Below are 18,376 nucleotides of genomic sequence, written 5' to 3' on the forward strand. Positions count from 1 at the left end.
CCTTTTAGTTCGGTTAACTTTACTGATGCATGGAAAAGGGGTTAGTTAACTTGATTCAGATTATTGATACTTTTTTTTAGAAATGTTTGTGCAGTTATGAAAATTATTCTTAGACTTCTGGGATGTTTTCTGGCTTTTAGATGAGGTGCCATCACGAGAGCTGGGCCTAGATGGTTGGAGACCTGGTTTCCATTATTACTTTACTGCTACTTTCTACCAGAGCCTGTGCTGGCTTCCTCTCAGCCGGGAAGGTGGGTGACTGCGCCTCACCTTCCTTCTAGGCTCGAGGCTTCGTGGTCCCATTGAACTGCAGCAGTGGTGGTGCAGGCAGTGGTAGTCCCAGACGGACAAGAGAGAAACTTTTCCCGTGATACTTCCCCCACATGTCTTCAGAGGATTTTTTCTTGGCGTGTAGATAGAGCAAGAAACTATGAATGGTGCCAGTCAGACTCCTTTCTTCCTCATCAGTGATGGAAGGGCTTGAGTATACCCACCATCAAGCCCTAACTTTTAGATAACTTCTTATCTCCAATGGTCCCTTCTCTGCAAATATGGCAGGTTCTTTCCCACGCCCATCACTTTTGTCCCCACTGCATCTCCTGGTTGGAGTCTCCTCTGAAACCCTGCTCTTCTGTCCCTGTTCTGACACTATCCCTGATCTTTTTTTAATATATAAATATATTTATTTATTTATTTTATTTATGACTGTGTTGGGTCTTCGTTTCTGTGCAAGGGCTTTCCCTAGTTGTGGCGAGCGGGGGCCACTCTTCATCGCGGTGCGCGGGCCTCTCACTGTCGCGGCCTCTCGTTGCGGAGCACAGGCTCCAGACGCGCAGGCTCAGTAGTTGTGGCTCACGGGCCCAGTTGCTCCGCGGCATGTGGGATCTTCCCAGACCAGGGCTCGAACCCGTGTCCCCTGCACTGGCAGGCAGATTCTCAACCACTGCGCCACCAGGGAAGCGCCTAACCCTCATCTTTTGAGACTTATCTGTGGAACTCCAGATAATCTCAGCTCATGCTTGGAATAGAGCCTTCTCTCTGATCGAACCAAAGAGTGTGTGATTGGTTTGACGCACACGCGTGCACGTGCGCGCGCACACACACACACTCCAGAACTGTAAAATAATAAATTTGTGTTTTAAATCAGTAAATCTGTGGTAATTTGTTATAGCAACAATAGGAAACTAATATACATGTGTTTTTACATTTTTGAGAAGTAAAATATCATAGTAGCAATAATGCATGGTTTACAAAACTTGTTAATCATCTATTTAAACTAGAGCTTGATAAAGATATAGGGACAGGTGTGCAGGTAAACCAAAGTGCAGGTATTGATACAGGATTAAAATGAGGAGCTGGGATCCAACTAAAATATTCTGACTCCTAATTTTGAATTATTTTTACAGTTGTCTGATTTATTTGTTTCTATGTTTTAGTTCATTAAAACTGTTAATAAAATAATAAGGAAGTAAGTTTTAAAATGTTTATCATTTGAAGTATTTATAAAATTAAGTTATTAGTAGAATTAAGTAATTCAAGGTTTTAAAGCTCTACAGGGAAAATGTGTGTACATTTCTTTCATATATATATATTCACTTTTTCTCTCTCCTTCTAAAATCTCAAGCTGTTTAACCAAAGTAGTAAGGACTATTTGTTTTACAAAACAGTTCTACAATGTGCTTAACTGTTTTTTTTTTTGCTTTTATTAAAAAAATTTTTAATTGAAATATAGTTGATTTACAAGTTAATTTTTGCTGTGCAGCAAAGTGGTTCAGTTATATGTATATATGCATTCTTTTTTTTACATATTCTTTTCCATTATGGTTTATCGTAGAATATTGAATATAGTTCCCTGTGCTATACAGTAGGACCTTGTCATTTATCCATTCTAACATATAATAGTTTGCATCTGCTAACCCCAAATTCCCAATCCATCCCTCTCCCACCTCTCTCCCCCTTGGCAACCGCAAGTCTGTTCTCTATGTCTGTGAGTCTGTTTCTGTTTCATAAAGGTTCATTTGTGTCATATTTTAGATTCCACATATAAGTGATATCATATGGTATTTGTCTTTCTCTTTTTGACTTACTTCACTTAGTATGGTAATCTCTACTTCCATCCATGTTGCTGCAAATGGCATTATTTCGTTCTTTTTTATGGCTGAGTAGTATTCCATTGTATATATGTCCCACATCTTCTTTATCCTTTCATCTGTAGATGGACATTTACATTGTTTCCATGGCTTGGCTATTGTGAATAGTGCTGCTATGAACATAGGGGTGCATGTATCTTTTTGAATTATAGTTTTGTCTTTATATATACCCAGGAGTGGGATTGCTGGATCATATGGTAGCTCTATTTTTAGTTTTTTGAGGAACCTCCATACTGTTCTCCATAGTGGCTGCACCAGCTTACATTGCCACCAACAGTGTAGGAGGGTTCCCTTTTCTCCACACCCTCTCCAGCATTTGTTATTTGTAGACTTTTTTTTTATATATATAAATTTATTTATTTATTTATTTATTTATGGCTGTGTTGGGTCTTCATTGCTGCGTGCGGACCTTCTCTAGTTGCGGTGAGCAGGGGCTGCTCTTCGTTGTGGTGTGTGGGCTTCTCATTGCGGTGGCTTCTCTTGTTGTGGAGCACGGGCTCTAGGTGGGTGGGCTCAGTAGTTGGAGTTCGCGGGCTCTAGAGCACAGGCTCAGTAGTTGTGGCGCACAGGCTTAGTTGCTCTGCGGCATGTGGGATCTTCCCGGACCAGGGCTCGAACCCATGTCCCCCTGCATTGGCAGGCAGATTCCTAACCACTGTGCCACCAGGGAAGTCCCTTGTAGACTTTTGAATGGTGTCCATTCTGACTGGTGTGAGGTGGTACCTCATTGTAGCTTTGATTTGCATTTCTCTAATAATCAGCAATGTGGAGCATCTTTTATGAAGTGTTTAAAAAAGAAGTGTAATATTAGATCTGACAATGCTTAGAAGTGACAGTTACAACCTTAACATGAAATGGTTGGTATAGCTCTTATTCCTTTTTGCTTCCTCTAGTTCTGTACAAGCATGAATGTTGGCCTGTTCTTATACTGTTTTATTTTCTATTAGTATATATAAATAAACATAATGTCCACAACAAAATTTTTGTGATAAAGAAGATATATGCTATAAGTCATAGGAAGGCTATGATTCAGGAGAATTGAGTTCTAAGTCCAGCTCAGATCCTCATAGCAGTAGTTCTTGGGCAAATCATTGTGTCTTTATAGTTACACCTCTAAAATGTATGGTTTGGAAGTTCTAATTTAAGATTGTGGATCAGACACCTAAACAAAGAGACAGGAGAGCAGTAATCAGTGGATATGGAGCATTTAACAAGTTTCTGCAGAGGAAGTGAGAATAAGTAGATAAGACATTTGCCACAAAGAAGAGAACCTATCTATAGTAGAACTCCAAAGAGATTGTGAGTATACAGATGCCAGATACAAAAAGCGAAGATGAAACGGGTGGCTAGAAGTAGGAATGTTAGTTAAAAGTGTGTCTATGAAACAGTTTTGCTAGTTGGCTCCCAACATTCCCACCCCCACCCCCATGCTCAGCATTTGCCCTTAGAGAGCGAGTAAGTAAATGAAGAATTATTAGGCCAGTATCTGGGGAAGGAGAAGCCTAGTAAGAGGAGCCCAGGATTTGGGGTGTTCTTTCCCTTGAGGGCATTTGAAAATTCTGGAGTGGGCAGCTGAGAGACTGAGAGTCCTTTGGACTGCTTTGTGGGGCTATAGGAGACAGGGATTGGAGTCCAGGGCCCTCTAAAGGGGCTTAGTGAACTTCCTTTGCTTTAACTGGTCCAATAAAGGGCTGCATCCTAGAAGTAAGGATGAACCAAAATGAAACAGGCCCTTGCAGGAACTGCCACTTAGCTTCACATCATCTCATTTGCTGAACCCAAAGTGAGGTGAGCCCAAATTGCTAGTGCCCCCAGGTACCCAGCAGAAATAAATGTAAATTCTACCTGGAGGAAGATAGCATCATACTGGATATCAAATTATTTCTAGATAGCAAACAGTTTTGCAAGTTCAAGGTGCAGCACGTAATTAGAAATAACTAGTCACACAAGGAGATTGGACAACATTCACAAAATCCAGCACAAACAACAGAGAAAAGAAACAGATCCACAGGGGTTATTGGCATTATTGGATCCAGACTTCCAAAGAGTTATGATGTTATGTTCGGGATGATAAAAGACAGTATGAAAAATTTTTGGTGGAAAATGAAAACTTAAAAAACTAAATAGAAATTATAGAACTATAAGACATAGTTATTGAATTATGAAGTTAATAGGTGGGTTTAAAAGCATATTAGATATAACTGAAGAGAGAATTGTGATCTGAAAGATAGGTGAGGAAAAAAGTATCCAGAATGAAGCCTGGGGAGACAAAAGGGTAGAAAAATATGGAAGAGAGGATGTATTTATTTTCTATTGCCACATAACAAATTACCATAAACTTAGTGGTTTAAAGCAAAACAACAACCATTTATAATTTCATAGTTCTGTAGGTCAGAAATCTGGGTGGGCTTCCCTGCTTGGCATTTCACAAGGCTGAAATCAAGGTGTCACTGGACTGGGCTCTTATCTGGAGGCTCTGGGGAAGAATTTGCTTTCAAGTGCATTCAGGTTCTTGGCAGAACCCAGTTCCTTGCAGCTGTAGGTCAGAGGTCTCCATTCCATTCCCTTGCTCTCTATCAGCCAGGTGCCACCCTGCTCCTAGAGGGTCCCACATTCCTTCTCACGTGACCCCCCTTCCATCTTAAAGGCAACAACATGTCTAGTCCTTCTCAGGATTCAGATCTCTCTGACTTTCCCCTCTTCCCACCAGCCAAAACAAACTCTGCTTCTAAAGGGCTCTCGTGATTGGATTAGTGCCCCCCCACCCCTTCCCTTGTGATCTCCCTTTTGTTAAACTTGGCCCTCCTGCAGGACATAGGGTCAATATTACTACAAAAAAATCAAATGCCTAGAAATTGATAGAACAAACCACTTCAGAAAACAGTTTGGCATTATCTACTAAAGTAAACTATATGTAATACCACTTTTAGCTATCTACTCGTCAGAAATGCATGCCCAGAACCATGTACAAGAATGTTTATGACCATGTTTTTTGCTTGCAAACTGAAAACAACCAATGTATCTATCAACATTATGTCATATAATCATAACAAAGGAATATTATAGCAATGACACAGAATGAGTTATAGCTTCACACAACAACAGATGTACCTCACAAATATAATGTTGAGTGAAAGAAGTCAGACATAGACAATTTCAAAAACCAGGCAAAAATAAATGATGCAGGGGCTTGAAGATACATGTTTAGCTGGTAAAAGCAAGGAAGTGATTATAAAAGTCAGAAGTAGGGGACTTCCCTGGTAGTCCAGTGGCTAAGACTCTGCGCTCCCAATGCAGGGGGCCCAGGTTCGATCCCTGGTCAGGGAACTAGATCCCACATGCCACAACTAAAAGATCCTGAATGCTGCAATGAAGATTGAAGATCCTGCGTGCAGCAGCTAAGACCCGGCACAGCCAAATAAATAAATATATTTTTAAAAATTATAGTATAAAAAAAAAGTCAGAAGTAGTTATCGTCTTTGGGGGGCAGGAAGGATAGTGATTAGTGGGGGGGAGCGCTTTGGGGTTGTTGACAAAACATGGTTCTTTGTAATAAATCATTGAGAGGAATAAAAAAGGAAGCAAAGGAATGAATATCAGACAGGCATACGCCTTCTCATCAACAACACTCAACTTTGGAAATCATTGGAGTTCTGAGAGAAAATTGATTTCGAGCTTAGAAGATAAACTATCAATCAAGGATAAAGGAAGAGTAAGATAATTTATCTTCCATGCCCTTTTTTTCTGAGGAAATTCCTTGAGAATGTACTCCAACCAGAAAGAATACAAGAACGTGTAACACCAGAAACAGTGGAAGCCAGAGAAAAGAAATACCAGGGCGATAGCTACACATCAGGCCTTGAAACCCCAAGAAAAATGTCTTCCCCAAAAATGGAATAGATTCCAAACAATAGATAATGTGAGTAAGAAGGTAAGAAGTACTAGTGACAGGCTCTAAAGAGGTATATTTGTCTTCTCTTAATAAGAAAAAAACGTTTATTAGAAACTTGTGGTAGAAAAGTTAGAAAAAGTCATGATCTAAGAAAAACAAATTTAAAGTGGCATGATGTTTGAGAACTTATGGAATGTTAGAAGAGAATCCATTTAACCTTAATGGTGGAAACAATCACATTCTCTTATGAGTGGCAAGGGTCATGTGATCTTTAGAAATGAAATGTAATCCTCGCTCTGAAATTAGTAATGTTTACATGTGTGCACATACATACATACACTGTAAGTTGATTTTCAACTTTTAGACACATCCTAAGGAAGAAACACAGAAGATTTAATTATAGAGATTGAAAGATGTGTTATTAAACTTGACCATTTAAGACAGAAATTGGAGGAAAAGAGATTAGAGAGCTGGAGGAAAAAGGAGATGAAGTGTAATATTCTCATTTTACGTAGTGGGGAGCAAGAGATTCTTTTGAAAGTTGATGCAACAAGTTTAGGCATGTTATTTAAAGTTACAAGGGTGACCAAGGGAAAAGTTAAAAATAACATGAGAACAAAAAACTAGGAGGGGTTGGGGGTTTCAACTAAGTGACTAAATCCTCAGTTTTCATAACGGGGAGTAAATAGCTAATTTCTGAAGTTGATAAATGAGGAAATAGTGATAAAAGTATATTCTTTGGAGTTGAGATATTACTAAAAGAAGTAAAGCCAGGAATAACTGAAGGTAGCTACTCCTGGAGTTGGAACTAGGAATGGGGAAGCATGAGTCCGCTCAGATATTCAGAATTGTCCATTTGGCTCATTGGACAAAAACTTTGAGACCAAAAAAGGTGTGTCTGTTTTTAAATTCTCAAGACTGAGAAATATATAGATATATAAGTACAAATCACATGTGTATGTATTAATTAATGATTTGTTTCACAAATAGATTTATTTTTAACATTTTATAATCCATATGAATATTACATTTGAATATGGGCATGTGATTTTAATTAATTAATTTATTTTCTTTATTATTTTTTGGCTGCGTCAGGTCCTAGTTGTGGCACACAGGGTCTTCATTGAGGCGTGCGGGATCTTTCCTTGTGGCATGCGGGCTTCTCTCTACTTGTGGCCCATAGGCTCCAGAGCGCGTGGGCTCTGCAGTTTGCGGCACATGAGCTCAGTAGTTGTGGCACATGGGCTTAGTTGCCCCACAGCATGTGGGATCGTAGTTCCCCAACCAGGGATCGAACCCAAGTCCCCTGAATTGGAAGGCTGATTCTTTACCACTGGACCACCAGGGAAGTCCCTGGGCATGTGATTTTACATCTGTGTATACATGAACACATAATGTGAACTGAATTAAAGAAAAGTAATCCAAAGTAACATGAAACTTCTAATAATTCTTAACCAGATGCTACAGCAGACAGCCTTCAATTTAAAAAGTTAAAATTGAATTAAGTTTGGGTTTTTTGGCAAAAAAAAATTAATAGAAGTGAATAAGTGCAAACAGTGTTATAAACTGAATAGAATAAATAAATAGAAACAGTATTTTAAATGGTGCTTAGGTTCTCAGATGGTCTTTAGCAGCTTTTAACCCTGATAAGGAGCCAAAAGGTAACAGTGACAGCAATCATACTGTTAGTGCTAGCTTGAAACTAGTACAGAAGGTACTCAATTTTCCTGTCTATTTTCTGGAGGAAAATCAATCATAAATTTCAGCTGGGAACTTGAGATTCTGGAAACACAGCCCCTAGAAGATTTTATTTCTTACCATAGTAGTATGAGGAGGTACTTCTAGCAGAATTTTATATATAGCAATTGCTTATGTTAGGGATTTGTATCTTGGGGATTTACCATGAGCTGAGATTTGGCTCTGTTTTCTTTTAGATTCTTACATCTGGGAAAAACACAATCAATCAAAACTTAGATTTATTATATCCGTCTCATGAGTTCAAACCATTTTCTCCACTGTGATACTCCAGAATATACTTATATTTTACTCTGTGATACCAGTGACTTTTTTTTCAACTTATTGGCATATTTAAACTGAAGATTTTGTTTCCTGAGCAGTCTTACATGCTCTGTATTAAATTACTTGGTTCTGAACATAATGATCTCAACTAATATAATGAGACGTCCATGTGCAAAGGATTGCTGAATCCCATCCTAGCTTCAGCTGCCATGGTGGCGCCTCTGCAGAGGAGTCCGTTCGTCCTGCACTCTCAGCCAGCTCACCTTGCTCTTAATGTGCAGAAGTACCAGAGTGGAAGCAAGCAGATTTTTCCTTATTTGTTATTCATTTAAAAAAATAATACATTGAATGTACATTCTGCATTGCTGTATATTCCAAAATCATCCTAATGGGTTGCCTATTATATTTCTTAATTATAGTGCTGCTTTTGATACAGTTCTTGGGATAAATGTTGCAGTCAAGAAACTAAGCCGTCCTTTTCAGAATCAGACTCATGCAAAGAGAGCTTATCGTGAACTTGTCCTCTTAAAATGTGTCAATCATAAAAATGTAAGTTATGTCTATGTTTCCTCTAATACTTTAATGTTGTCAATGCTGTCATAATCATCTGGGTCTTTGGAGATACAATGAGCTTAGACCTAGGGTAAACTAGTGATAAAATACTATTTAAATGCTTATATTTTATTGACAGAATTTTTAATCAACATTGGGGATATTGAAGTCAGCAAGAGGCACCATGGTCCATAGGAATTTAGGTCACTCAACACGGATGGGAATGTCAATTACCTTGTGACCATTTGGTTTTCACTGTTTCACTGTGTATAAAATGGCAACAGTATTGACCTGGCAAATTGAGAAATATCTAAATACTTTTTAGAACAACGTTGTTCTATAAGTAGCTTTTACATATTCACATTTATTCAAATAAATGTTATTAGATGATGTTATATTCAAGATAGTTGTACTAGGCATCTCTACAGAAATCAAAGCATTGTAAATTTTAAGGAAAAACAGTATATCTCTAGAAAATGAGGTACTCAGGCACATTTTATGTTCTACTACTGATGCCTGAGCATTATTTTGAACATGATTTTGATAACCTCGCCAGGTTATAAAATTATAAAATGTTAAGTCTGGCAGGGGCTTTGGAGATCCCCTCCCATGTGACCTCTTTTTGTTATGGGGTGGGGGGGATAAGTATTTAAAAGTACGCTCAACTCTATATGGCTCCTTTTGTTGTAACATTTATGCTGGATTTTTCTGGTGTAGGGACATTAAACACAAACTAAGATAGGTTCAATCTTTTGAGTCTGTGGTTTGAGTTTGTTTTTAAATTCTCCAGTGCATGCTTTATTTTACAGGTTTAAAAAAAAGTAAAAAAGTTTTTTCTCAGGTTACAAAAAAATATGTTTATTATTTTTTTTAATTCAAACAGTATAAACAAGAAAGAAAAATCCTTGAATCCCACCACCCACAGGTCACTATCATTAACATTTTGGTGAGCATTCTTATGCATATATGTACACACATACATAAATAAGCGCAGTTATGTTATTATGCATCCTGTTTTTTCCCTAGTGGAATGTTGCTAGATCTCATATACATTAATGAACATAGATATAAACCATTTTTTAAATGGCTACATAGTACAGATGCACAGTAATTCATTTAAACCAATCACCTATTATCAGATATTTAGATTGTTTCCAGTTTTTGCTATTATAAGCAGTGCTGCAGTGAACATCCTTATACATTGCATCTTTGCACACTTGTCCAGGTGAATCCTTGGCCAAGATTGCTGGGTCAAAGACTATGCACACTTTTGGTTTTAATAATATATACTGACAAATTAACCTCAAGGAAGACTGTCAATTTTATACTTTTATTGAGTATCTGAGTATGTCTTTATTTCAAAATACCCCAGAGCTACATATTGTTGATTTTTTGTTTTACCTTACCAAAACTGATAGATGACAAATGATACCTTATTTTTATTTGTGAGGTTGATTTTCTTTCCATATCTCTATTAGCCATTTATTTTTATTTCTTGAGAGTTTGTTTTTCATGGCCTTTGTCCATTTTTCTCTAGGACTGTTGGTTTCTTTCTTACACATTTATAGAAGATCTTTGTATATTAAAGCTGTCAACCCTCACTTCTTTTCCATCTGACCTAATTTAGGTTGTTTTTGTCATACTGATTTTTGTTGTTGTTGTTTAACATAATCAAATCTCCTAGGTTTCCTGCCATGCTTAGAAAAGGCTTTTCTACACCAGAATTGTATAAATGTTTATTCATATTTTAATGTTTCATGTTTTAGATTTAAATTTTTGTTCCATTTGAGTTTATCTTGGTGTAAAGATTGAAGTATGAATCTAGTTTTTTTTTCCCCTTGGCTAGCCAGCCACTCCAATCCTATATACTGAATAATTCATCTTTCCCTCAGTCATTTGAAATGATTGAGGACGTGTGTTTGATGCTCAAGCAGCAGAATTCATTGTTTAATACCATTGGGGTGCCAGGACCAAGGCCTGTGGTGGGGTCAGTTCTTGAATCCTCCTTACGTAAAGGTAATGTAAAGAGGTAATACTCTGAGGCATTTCATCTTTATCATACCAAAAATATAAGCTTAGCCTTCACATTTCAAAACTTTTTAGAAATTTGCATATTGTATTTAAGTTTTCAGAGTTAATTGCTTTATTTAGTGTTTTTCTACTTGTAATTGCTACTTTTTTATGTTCAGAGCTAGAAAGACATTATGTGTTAAAATTCTATAATAATAAGTTACTGGGGACACATAAACGTGATTTGATTAAAAGTGCATATTATTTCCAAGATGAGAATCCTAATCATTTAGCTTTTTCAAATGCTGTGTAATAGAATGTTTTGGTAAAAGCAATAACAATAATAATAATACAAAGCTCTGCTGTGATTTTTTTTGTAGTTTTAATACACTTTAATGTTAAACTTAATTTTTATAATCAAGTAGAGTCATTTGACATGCTGAGATATAATTTTCTCTTTTCAGATAATTAGTTTGTTAAATGTGTTTACACCACAAAAAACTCTAGAAGAATTTCAAGATGTGTAAGTATAATTTTTATTCAGTAATACACTGCTCATCAAAGACTGAAAATTTACAAAAGAAAGTAACTGCTTTTTTTACTTAGGAAATATAGGTGAGAACACATTTTTAAGTGATATCCTAGCCCACTTTTCTCTGTGGAAGAGAATATTAAGGAAAATGAATAATAATATTCAACTATTTGTGCCTAGATGGTTATCATTTCTACAACAGATAAAGGATGACTGAAAATAATTCTTCAGAGCAGACAGTGCCATTAATGCTGCTGATTTCCTTTACTGAAATATAAAATATAACATGTTTTCTCTAGTCCCCTGAAAGCCAAGATTGTAGGGTTTAGGTGTTTATAATTATTATTTGAATGGGTAAGTCATTAACTTCCAAAATCTGAAATAGAATTATCTTAGTAATGATGAAATGAAATATTAATTTATTATTGAGATATAATGCACAACTTTATCCTAAATTTATTCATGTATTCATTCATTCAACAAATATTTGACTGCCAGGAATTCCCTGGCAGTCAGTGGTTAGGACGCCATCCTTTCAGCCCGCAAGCCACACGGTGAGGCCAAAAAAAAAAAAACAAACAATATTTGATTGCCAACCGTGTGCTAGGCACTCTCTTGAACTTGACATACTTTAGTGACCAAAACAGCAAAAATCCCTTTCATTTTTTAAGAATTGCAGGTGGTCATATTTCTTCCTAGAGCTTGCAGGAAAGCCAGGGAAGATAGACGGTCAACATAACAAATAAGGAAATGATGTCATTCATTAGGATGTGTGGCAATGTAGAAGAAATGGAGCTGGGTAAGGGGGATCAGAAGTGCTGGGCGTTAAGAGTCAGGTTTGCAACTTTAAGTAGGGTAGTTAGGGAAGGACCTCACTGGATTGGTGATATTTGAAGAAAGCCTTCAAGGAAGTGAGGGGGTTAGTCCTACAGATATTTGGGGGAGGGTAGTATCAAGATAGAAGGAACAGGCAGTGTAAAGGAGCAGAAGGGGAGTGTGCCTGGTGTGTTCTAAGAACAGCAAGAGCCAGTGTGGCTGGATCAGAGGAAGCAGAGGAAAGTTGAAGAGATGGGCTCAAAGAAGTGACAGGGCCAGACACTGCTGGGCCTCTACAATCCTCATTGTAAGGATTTCCCTTTACAAGTCAGTAGACTTTCAGCAGGAAGAGTGAGCTTATCTGACTTATGTTTTAAAAGAATAACTTCGGTTTCTGGGTCGAGAACCCACTGTTAGGGTAGAACACAGAAGACCAGTCAGGAGGCTATTGCAAGCAATTCAGGTGAGAGATTATGATGGCTGCATTTAGACCAGAGGGGTGATAGTGATGGTAAAGGCAAGAGATAGGATGCTGACGCTGTTTTGAAGGTAGAACCCCAGTGTTTGCTCCTAGAGAGGATGTGTGGTATGAGAGAAAGAGGAGCTGAGAACAACACTTCGAGTTTTGGCCTGAGCACCAGAAGGATAAAAGTGCTCTCAACTGAGATGTGGAAGGCTACAGGAAGAACAGATTTCGGGGTAGGGTAGAATCAGGAACTCAGTTTTAGTTCAAGATGTCTATTGGACACCCAAGTGGAACTGTGAAATAGGCAGTTAGATAAATGAGCCTGGAGTTCAGCAGGGGGGTCTGGGTTGAAGGTATTAATTTGGTAGTTGTCAGTCTATAGATGGTATTTAAAGTGTTGAGACCAGAGACCAGAGATCACCAAGATTGTAAGTACAGTTAGAGAAAAGAAGACCAAGGACCGAGTGCTGGCACTTCAACAGTAAGAAGCTGGGGATAGGAGAAAGGCACAGTCAGCCAGGATTGTAGGACTGGCCATTGGATTTAGCAGCACGGAAGGCCAACATGGAGCCTTGAGGACAGTTTCAGCAAAGTGGTGGGGGCAAAAGCCTGATTAACGTGGGATTAAGGAAAAATGGGAGAAAAAATTGGAGATGATAAGTATAGACACCTCTTTGGGGAGTTTTGCTTGCAGAGGGAGCAAAAATATAGGATGGGTAGCTGTGGGGGAAGTAAGGTCAAAAGTTTTCTTAAGATGAGAGCAATAACAGCATGGTTTCTATGTTGGTAAGAATGATCAATAGCAAAAAATTTTTAAATATAGGAGAATTTGAATGTTTGAGATTCTATTTACTATGATATAAAATTGTTTTGTATTTAACTTGAAGGCATTTTGTTGTTAGTTGTTTTTATTTTTATTTTTTGAAAACTTTTATAAACTTTCATTATACATTTGCTTCTTTTCAAGATACCTTATAAATGTTTAGGGAAAACAAGTTATCTTTTTACTTTAGCCAGTGCAGTGACTAGGTGGTAAGTTATTACTATTTCATAAAAATTCTAGTTCAATAACCATAGAGGAATTTTTGGATAATTTTCATGTGTACATGGCTGATCATTTATTCCTCAGGTATTTTGTTATGGAATTAATGGATGCTAACTTATGTCAGGTTATTCACATGGAGTTGGACCATGAAAGAATGTCCTACCTTCTTTACCAGATGCTCTGTGGGTATTAAACATCTACATTCAGCTGGTATAATTCATAGAGTAAGTAGTGATACCATATTGTTTTGTTTTGTTTTTTTAATCACAATCATTTCGTTGTCATAATCTCCAGTTACAAAGAACATAATATTCTTTAAAAATTTGTCAATGTTGAAAATCCAAATAACTATGGGATCATGTTACTCTTCCAAATATAGTTGAGATTAGAAGACATTTGTGGAATGCCTGGTTTGCCTGGGCCCATGTGAGCCACCCTGGATGCAGGCATGAGCCAGCTGTTTAGACTAGTACTGCAGAAAAATACTTCTTTTTTTTTAAGTTTTTATTTGAAAGTAACTTAAAACTTAGAGAAAAATTGCAAGAATAGGACAAAGAACTTTACTCTTTACCCAGATTTACCTGGTGTTAATAGTTTTTCCATATTTGAAATCCCATTTTTAGTGAGCAAGGAATTTGGATTTGGGGTGGGGGAAAGTTAGAGCCAAGTAGTATATGATACAGTTGCTTGAGAAGTCTTACGTGAATTATGGCCCAAGTGTTCATTGCTTACATCGTAAAATTCTACCACTCCAGCATCCCAGCCATACTGGTGGGAGCTTTGGAAAGGGCTCCAAGCAGACCTCTTGACTAGGCCAGGCTGGAATTTGAATGATGGTGTTGCCTGTCAGGGGGTACATATTTAAAACCAGAGAGATATTCTCTAAGCTGGTTTTAATGAGTTTTTGTTATTTTCTTCACTTGTACCGCTGTGTGAGCAGGTTATGATAGAGTTGTGTTTTTTTTTGTTTGGTTTTTTGTTTGTTTTTTTTTAGCAACTATAATGTTGAGTGAGACTAGAGGCAAAGATAATATAGTTTTATTGAAAACATTCTTAGCATTCCTTAAATTATTACTATACTAATTTTGTTGACAGACTGTCTTTCAATATTATGTTTCAACAGCAAGAAGTTGTATTTTCTCTGAACTGAAATCTGTGGGGGGAAGAAGATAGTGAGACAAAAACAATGAAGCCTTTTCATACAAAAAAGAATAGAGAGATTTTTGATGGTGTAGTAGTAGTAATTCTTTTGGATCTGTTGGGTGCCAGGAAAGGCTGTTTCCATCACAGCCACTGAACAGAGGCCTAACACAGTAGCAGAGCCCACCAGTCCAGAGAGGCCCAAACTCTTGCCCCTTGTGAGCATGAGGCCTGAGTGAGGTCTGCAGCCTGAGGCCAGTCCTGGCCCTCCCAGTGCCTGCTGGGGGCCTGGCACAAAAATTCCTGACCAGTCTTCAGTCATTTAAAATACAGCCTTTGCTGCCACCAAGTGTTCAGTTTAAATTATATAAATACTGTTGACAAATTTGCTTTAAAAATAGTAACACTAGTCTTTTTAATTAAAAATAAAGATTTCCCAGCATAACATTCTATTTCTCTTCCTAAAACATTCACAGACCTTTATATAAATTAAGGCACTCTTAATTTCTCTTAAATATATTTTGTATTAAAGTCTTAACTGAGAATAAGTTCCCAGATTATTAGGCTTCATTATGTTAGGCCTTATTAATTTTGTAAAAGGAAACAGTTTGTCTTGCTTGTATCTCCCCTCTTGGGCCAGACATACATGGGAAGCAATATCCTCCCCGTTTTAGGGGGCCTTGTAAGAGCTGCAGCATGCACGTGCCTTTGTTAGGTGATGTTCCGTCCCTGCAGTTTAGGCCCATGCCTGCGGACCAGAAGGTCCAAGGAAGTTTTGGTTTGCCCAGCATGATTCCGTCCAACCACCTCTCCATCCAATTTACCTCCCCACTGAGTCCTCCCTCCCCTTGTCTTATGCCCTCCTGTTCACACATTTGTGGGTCTGCCAGAACTTTGTGTCTGCTGTGAAAGTACCACGTGGTCATTGTGGGAAAGGTAGATAAGGCACCTGTTTGCACACCCACCACCCCTCCAGGTCCCAAGAGGTGATGACCGCAGTTATCCCTTTAGCCTGTTAACGGTTTTCTGTGAACTTTTCCTGTCCTTTTTTCTGTATACTATACCATAGGCATAAATTACAAACATTCGGTTTTGCTTACTAAAGATGGTTTCGTTCTAAACATAAAACTTAATTACTTGAAAAATAAAACACCTGTAATCCCACCAGTTTTTACCTTGTATAATTCAAAAAATTGAATGGAAGTCCCCAGCCCTCCATTGTCACCTGGAGGAGGCCAGTGATGGCAGTTGGGTGTGTTTCCTTCCTAACTTTACACTGACACATCTTCTTACTGATACTAATACCAGCATATCTGTCTATACTTACGTCTTTTTAACTTACATTTTCAAAAACAGGATCATCTTGTACATATATTGTTCTGCAACTTGCTGATAAGTTGGTCGATCTGTTTGTATTTTTATCAGGGGATCAAATAGTTTTACAAATACTTACTAAAACAGACCCCCACCTCCTCCTTCTTATTTCTCTCTCCCCAGAACAAATTCTTTCAGTTCTTTTAGCTGTTATTTTGGTGTTTATCTCCATATCTTGAAATAATATGATGAGATCTCTATTTGTTGATCTTTCTTCAGTTTGGGACATAAGGTAACTGATTTAGCTCTTTTTCACCAATCGTGCCCCTCACCTGCCACCTTTCCTGTCCCCCTGTCCTCCCAGTATAGTTACAATGTATTGGTTGGATCAGTGTCCATAGTGTGTTTTACGTCATCGTGACCCTATAAACGCTTTTCACAGCTAAGCCTATATTTGCACCATGATTATATTTCTTTTCCTTTCAACTTTTTGTCCCTAGAGTTAACAACACTTGTCTTTTATTTGTTAGAGTTTGGTCTTTGTTGTTTGTTTGTTTTAAGGAGAGAGCAGTTTTCCACGTCCTTATTGCTAATTAAACCCTAAGGTTTCTGCCAGGTATCTAAGTCTTCTCTCACTGCATCCAAATGTCTTAGCTGTTCATCACCTTGATCGTCTCCTGGCGCCTCAGCCCTGCTCACATCTGACTGGCTGCCCCCATACCTGATGCAGAGACCTTATCCTGGACCTCGCCCCAGCATTTTCCTGGGGATTTCCTTCACCTCTCTCTGGAGTTGGAGCCCTCTTCCTGATCCCCATCTCTCCTTTGTTTTGGTGGACATATCCTCCAATAGCTTCCCAGAAGTGGTGCATGGGAAGTAAAGTTTTTGAGGCCTCAGATATCTGAAACTCTTTATTCTGCCCTATCACATGATTAATATTCTGTTGGATATAAAATTCTTAGTTACAAATCAGTTCCCTCTAAGGTGTAAATACAGTACCCTGTTGTAGTGTAGTGTTGTATGGCTTTTGAACTTTCTAATGCCATTCTTATTACTGATCCTTTGCAAGTGCCCTGGTTTGGGGTTTTGTTTTATCTCTGGAAACATTTTTTAAAGTTTCTTTATTTCTTGTATTCTGAAATGTTAGGATGATATGCCTTGATATGGAAATTTTTTTCATTAATTGTGGTGGGCACTTGGTGGGGGCACTTCAGTCTGGAAGAACTGCCATAGAGTTCTGGAAATTTTTTATTATGTCTTTCAGAATGCCTTCTTTACTGTGTTCTTTATTCTGTCTTTCTCTGAAGTACCAGTTAGTTGGAGCTCTTTTTATCTTTAAAAAGTTTCTTTTTTATATCATTTTGTTCTTTTTTAATTGGAGTATGGTTGATTTACAATATTGTGTTAGTTTCAGGTGTACAGCATAGTGATTCAGTATTTTTTTCAGATTACATTCCATTGCAGGTTATTACAAGGTAATGGTGTACTTCCCTGTGCTATACAGTATTTCCTTTTGCTTACCTACTTTATATATGGTATTTGTATCTGTTAATCCCATACCCCTAATTTGTATCTGTTAATTTGTATCTGTTAATCCCATACCCTCTTCCCTCTCCCTTTTGTTAACCACAAATTTATTTTCTATATCTGTGAGTCTGGTTCTGTTTTGTATATATATTCATTTGTATCATTTTTTAGATTCCAAGTGATATCATATAGTATTTGTCTTTCTCTGACTTATTTCACTAAGCATAATATTCTCTAGATCCATTCATGTTGCTGCAAATGGCAGTATTTCATTCCTTTTTTTATGGCTGAGTAATATTCCATTGTGTGTGTATATACATATACACACACACATACCACATCTTCTCATTCAGTCGTCTGTTGATAGCCGCTTGAGCTGCTTCCATGTCTTGGCTATTGTAAATAGCATTTTGTTCTTCCTGCATGGAAGCACTGTCATCTCTACAAGGCTAGAATTTCTTTGAAGTTTGTTTTTTTGGGTTTTTTTGTTTGTTTTTAGGCATGCTGTGTGTGGCATGCGGAATCTTAGTCCCCCGACCAGGGATCGAACCCATGCCCCTTGCATTGGGAGCGTGGAGTCTTAACCACTGGACTGCCAGGGAAGTCCCTTTGAAGGTTTCTTATTGCTGCTGCAGTGTTTTTCTTTCACCTGAGGTTTTGTTTTGTTTTGTTTTGTTTGTTTGTTTTAGTGCATTTGGTCTCTCGCTGTCACATGTGAGGTTTTTCCTCAAATGTCTGGTGACCTTTTGTCACTGGTCCTAGTTTAAGACTGAAGCATTAGAAGGCCAAGTGGAAGTGCATGGGTTGGGATTGTTGAATGAGGGGTTTTTCTCTAGAGCAACACATGGCCACAGGTGTCTCTGTTTGCAGGTCTTTCTCTGGACATCATTTAGTTTCTCTAGAAAAGGCTCCG

The 18,376-nt window shown here is 37.9% G+C and overlaps 1 protein-coding gene across 1 annotated transcript in view; it reads left to right on the forward strand.

The window, feature by feature from the left end:
• Positions 1 to 18,376, forward strand: part of MAPK9 (mitogen-activated protein kinase 9) — a 59,254-nt gene that overhangs the window by 22,055 nt on the left and 18,823 nt on the right. The window contains 4 exon segments of the mRNA XM_036848584.1: positions 8,481 to 8,610; positions 11,088 to 11,146; positions 13,567 to 13,666; positions 13,668 to 13,706. Coding sequence (XP_036704479.1) covers positions 8,481 to 8,610; positions 11,088 to 11,146; positions 13,567 to 13,666; positions 13,668 to 13,706 — 328 coding nt within the window.

This window comes from Balaenoptera musculus, chromosome 3 (genome assembly GCF_009873245.2).
Source record: "Balaenoptera musculus isolate JJ_BM4_2016_0621 chromosome 3, mBalMus1.pri.v3, whole genome shotgun sequence".
NCBI lineage: Eukaryota > Metazoa > Chordata > Mammalia > Artiodactyla > Balaenopteridae > Balaenoptera > Balaenoptera musculus.